This window comes from Penaeus japonicus, unplaced genomic scaffold (genome assembly GCF_977035675.1).
Source record: "Penaeus japonicus unplaced genomic scaffold, GWHDUDI00000001_assembly GWHDUDI00000031, whole genome shotgun sequence".
In the NCBI taxonomy this organism is placed as follows: Eukaryota; Metazoa; Arthropoda; class Malacostraca; order Decapoda; family Penaeidae; genus Penaeus; species Penaeus japonicus.
In genome coordinates this window covers 7,501-12,500 of record NW_028234433.1, presented here as the reverse complement: position 1 = coordinate 12,500, position 5,000 = coordinate 7,501, and the positions used below count along the sequence as shown (strand labels likewise).

Here is a 5,000-nt window from a genome sequence, read left to right as displayed (position 1 = left end):
CACACACACACACACACACACACACACACACACACACACACACACACACACACACGCGCACACACACACACACAACGAGACACATGTACAGATCGTGTCAACGTTCACGAGAACTTCGCGACCAGCAAATGTGCCAGCAGTGCGACGAGGGCAACCAGAGCACAGCACCAGAAGCGACGAGGAACCAGACGATCTCGCCGGGGAGGAGGATCGAGTGGAAGGTGCGCCGTCGACTCGCTTGCGAAGTCGAACTTGAAACCCTTGGCGAATAGGGGGAATGTCGCCCCGCGGTCCCTCATTTCTTGCTTCAGACTCTGCTCCTGATCTTCATCTGCCCAGAAATAAAAAAGGTTAATAATCTGAAAAAGAGAGAGGAAGTCGGGAGGGAGGATAGAGATGAGAGAGGAGACAGAAAATAAAAAAGTAAAAAGATGAGAGAGAGAGAGACAGGTATCTTCAAGAATGTGGTAATTAAGTAAGGATCTAAAGAAGTCCTTAGAGCAGCAGGGGACCCTAGAGGTGTGGAGTCCTGATCCACCGGTGTGTGACCAAACCCTTGCGCCGTAATGACACTTGGCCCCCTGACCTCTAGGGTCGATGTGCAGCTTTAGAGAGGCAGTTGTTGCCAATCTGCCCCCCTTATTGCCATATTGACCGTAAGCCGTGTAGATGAGCAAACTGAGAGAAAGGTTAATTCCATTTCCACCAGGTAAGCGAGGCAGGCAATTGGTTTTACTGACCGCCGGGCCACAGTCGATAGAAGCCTTCCCTGCCTGAGAACCAATGGCCACGATCTCTGTGTGAGGTAACATAGGGTTGCCAGGACCTGTAGCTTGCCACCCACAGTTATTAGGGGCGAGGCTAGGGAAGGTAGCAGAAGTGACCCAATTACGAGTGACAGCCACAGTTATTAGGGGCGAGGCTAGGGAAGCTAGCAGAAGTGACCCAATTACGAGTGACAGCCCAAGGTTTAACTTGTGATGGGCTGTTCGAGTCAGGATATGGATCATCTGTTACATCGAGTTAAGTTGTTAGGTAAATGAGGCTCTCTTGGGGTAAGACCAATATCCAGAATTTTAAATGGTCTGCGAGGAAAACTTACTCAGTTGACACAAGGCACAGTGGACTGGTCTAGTGGCAGGAGGTATGAACTTGTTCGACAGGAATATTTGGAGATGCTAATAACTGTGCAGAAGGATGCCTTTTGTAATTGATCCATATGTCGGATCATGAGGTTATAATTGGCAGGATTAAGTGTTAAGCCAATGACTACACCTTGAACAATTTGGGACTTCCAACACAGGCTTGACTGACACTTGGCTCGACTCCCTGTGGCCACTCCCACTCATCAGGTTACCTCCGACCAAGGAAGTCTCAGTTTGGGAAAATAGAAGAACACTGTCGGGAGAGAGGAGAGGGGATGGTCCGTACCCCTGCCTGGTAGCTTGCTAGGAGGGATCCTCGCAACTAGAATCTTATGTCCATGTTTAGTTTTTAAAAATTACTTTAAATTAGGTGGATTATTGGTCTATTTCCCTCTTTATTTGATTGACCTTAACAATAATAATAAAAAAAAGATCCATAAATAAAGTTATACAACAAAAGCATATAAAAATTATATCTATAAGTGTTTAAACACTACATCAGATAATTCTATTGACTGCATGCTACTAGTTTATCACTTCAAAAATCTACTACTACATTGAGACACAACATACCATAATCCCTTGGCAACTGCAGACGTGTACTCCGGATGCGAGCGGAGCAAAGCGCCTGCACGGCGTCGCATACCCAGTGGCAGGAAGGAGGTGAAATAGCTTCGAGGTCCAGTCTCAGGTTGGAACCCTCATAAGGGAGGGCAACCAGCGAGGCAGGCGAAGGACAGTCCAGCAGTCTTATATCTGGCCAAATCAGAAGTCTATAAAGATACCAGCATTTTATTCCAATTAGGTCCCATCAACTTCTCAGCCCGAATAAAGTTACATTTTTTGGTCATTCAGGATACATACAATCTATACTGTTCAGTGCTACATTAAGTCTTAAAAAGCCACTGACCTTCCTTACATAAAGGAGTTATCATCTATGTATGTTTGTATAAACACATACAAAGCTCACATATTTTTATGATTTTTTTTCCCCCAATGATTATCTTAGCATTCTGGTCACATGTTATAATAGACAATTACCTAACTCATAGAGGGCCTTCAGCTGAGGAAGCCTCCTCGCCAGGGCCCTTAGGCCTTGTCCGTCTGTCTCGATCAGCCCCTGCTTGAGATTGCACGGCAGAAAGGGTATCTCTTCCTCCGTCAGTCGCCCTTTAAAACCTATGGAAATATTGCCTTATTATAGTTACTGTTCATATGAGTTTGTTATTGCTAATAATTAGAGAATGCCATTAATTTTATGTATATTTTGTATTTTCACCATTGTCATTATCATTGCTATAATTATCATAATTATAATTCATCCTATCAGTGAGGCTTCACCAACTCTTACTGAGTAACCGCAGGTTTTTCAGGTGAGGGAGTCTCCTCACCAGAGCTTTCAGTCCTTCCCCGTCGGTCGTGACCGTGAGCTCCTCGAGCACGGCGGGTAGGAGGGGCATCTCCGCTGCTGTCAGCCGACCACCGAAATCTGCCATTTGCATTGCAAACTACTTTATCTGTACCTTTCATACTTTTGTCACTGTCATTATCATCATGGTAAGTCAATTTTGCTACTGATATATTACCATCATTATAGCTCTAACTTACCTAGACTTTGTAGATTCTGCAGGTAAGGGAGCCTCGCCACCAAGGTCTGCATGCCTCCCACATCGGACCTGGTTCTTAGCTCCTTCAGGCTCTCAGGAAGGAGTAGCATTCCCGCTGCTGCCAAGTAACCTTCGAACTGCGTCAGTCGGGAACGATTCCCTGGACCTGTGATTGCCTCAAGACGCATCTCGGAATATTCTGCAGATTGTTTCTCAAAACATTTTAGCTCGATCTCAATATCTCTTCTGGACAAATCCTTCATAGCAGATATAACCTTGCGTGATGGGAGGTTTGGTGTGGTTCGTAGCGTATATATTTGAACACAAGGAGCCTTAACATGATCAAGTATAGGTAGCAAACCAGGTAGAGACGTTTCCTTAACTATCAGAGTGTCAGCGTCACCCAATACCCTAGCACTTGTTTCCACTATAGCAGCATGTTGCCCTGAAGCCACAACCATCTGAAAGTACCTCTCGAATTCATTTACTCTGTCCACAAAATTAGTGTCACCATATAAGACAAGACTGGTGATAGCTATGGCAACTTTATCCAGAAGACTTTTCTGTGTCAAAGCTAGTATACGTGTAATATTAGCCAGGACTTCCATTAAGGCTTCTGACTTATCCATTGATGTCTTCCAATATACTAGTTGTTTTGCCTCACTAACATCATCTGAATAAATATCAAGAATTGGGTTTTCATTATATTCAAACTGTACATCATTCTTGTCATTGATATACCTTAAACGAATTTTATCAGTAATTTTCGGTAGACAGGACGAATCCAGCAGCCCCGTTAGGTCCGGCAGAGGAGACATCCTTAGCAACTGCACAACTACATAACCAGCAGCCCAGTGTTCTTGGAATCGGTTGTGTGGGAAGGACCAAATAAAAGTAATAAAGAGACCCTGTCGCGATTTCTTTGAAACAAGAAATCCAGAAAGCATTTCCTTGTATGGTAAATTTAGTGTGGTGCATTTTTCTTTCAAATTTTCCACCGTTTCGCTCAGCAAGTCGTGTTCCTTTCTCTTCAGACATTTGAGAGCCACTTTCTTCTGAAATTCATGATACTCTTTGACTTTGTCATCCGCATCATCAATGCCCTTCAGAGTTAACCTCTCCTCAACTTTGCCCACCATAAGCTTTGTCAAATCCTCGAAGATGTCCTGCGAACTCTGGTCTGGTGCCACAACCTCGCGTATGATCAGCAGTATCAGAGTCAGCGGCACATCCAGCCCGTCCTTTTCAAATTCCAGGTTTTCCAAAGTGTTGACTAGTTTATCCTGCAAATTAGCCCTTTGGATGGAACACTGCACGAACGCAGCCAGAGTGTTTTCAATAAAGTAGGAGCGGTCTTCCCTGCGTATTCCTTTGATCTGAACGTTCATTACGTGCTTTTTGCTCTTCATGATTTGAGTCAACTCTTTCACGCAGCCTGGTCTTGTGGTTATCACGATGCGCATGCTCCCACGATAGTTCAAGAGATCAGTGATGAGTTTCTTGGCCTTTTTGCTCACCTCGTCATAACCGTCCAGCAGGACAACAACTTGCATTGCCTGGAATAAGTCTGCAAAAATATCAATGGTGAGTCCAGATCCCTGAAATGTGCTGTGGAGGAGGTGCTTGAGCATGTCCTCCCAACAGCTGATGGTGCAGCCCCGGAGCTGTAGGTACAGCAGAGGCGAGACGTCTCTAAGTCCCTTGATTTGCGAGGGATCTCTCACCCACATCTCCAGCATGTGCTTCAGCAGCGTGGTTTTCCCTATTCCTCCTTCGCCCGATATTATAATCACTTCCGGCAGGCGACCACTTCGCGGCGCGACCTGCAGCAGATTCTCGTGGGATATGTCACAGGGCTGATAATTCTGCTCCTGAGAGGGCGTCATAGTCGACGTGTCTTCTATGATTACCAGGTTTGTAAAGTTCAGACTCGGCCGGATCTTCAGATCAGGATACAGCCACTGTGCGAGAGTCACATCCCACAGGAGAGGGTAGAAGTCATGCAGCTCCCGTCGACTCTCCTGTTGCACGCTCTGGCGAAGGGCTTCCTGAAAAACTCTGATTTCTTGCTGCAGTTGCGGGAGCTTGTCCAGGTCAGGAGCTTGGAGCGGTTCTCGGACTTTGCTGAAGAGGTCCCGGAAGTCCTGTTTGATTCCCCAAATCTCGTCGCGAAAAACGTGGGGACGGATCCCGCATCGGTGCCCGGCCAGTCTGAGGATCCTAGAGAATAAGCGGCCGAGCTCCTTTA

At 46.0% G+C, this 5,000-nt stretch overlaps 1 protein-coding gene across 5 annotated transcripts in view; it reads right to left on the bottom strand.

Moving 5' to 3' along the window:
* LOC147468000 (uncharacterized) overlaps positions 1-5,000 on the bottom strand; it is a 7,977-nt gene that overhangs the window by 1,660 nt on the left and 1,317 nt on the right. For 4 of the 5 annotated variants that reach the window (XM_086555465.1, XM_086555468.1, XM_086555467.1 and 1 more), the window contains 5 exons: positions 2,754-5,000; positions 2,497-2,634; positions 2,187-2,324; positions 1,719-1,901; positions 1-331 (listed from right to left, as the gene is read on the bottom strand). The exon at positions 1-331 is cut by the window's left edge and continues 1,660 nt beyond it; the exon at positions 2,754-5,000 is cut by the window's right edge. In XM_086555465.1, the coding sequence (XP_086411591.1) occupies positions 105-331; positions 1,719-1,901; positions 2,187-2,324; positions 2,497-2,634; positions 2,754-5,000 (2,933 nt within the window). In that variant the 3' untranslated portion in view covers positions 1-104. Of the gene's footprint in view, positions 332-1,718; positions 1,902-2,186; positions 2,325-2,496; positions 2,635-2,753 lie in introns of those variants that run through there. The other variant, XR_015192608.1, reaches the window with a different exon arrangement.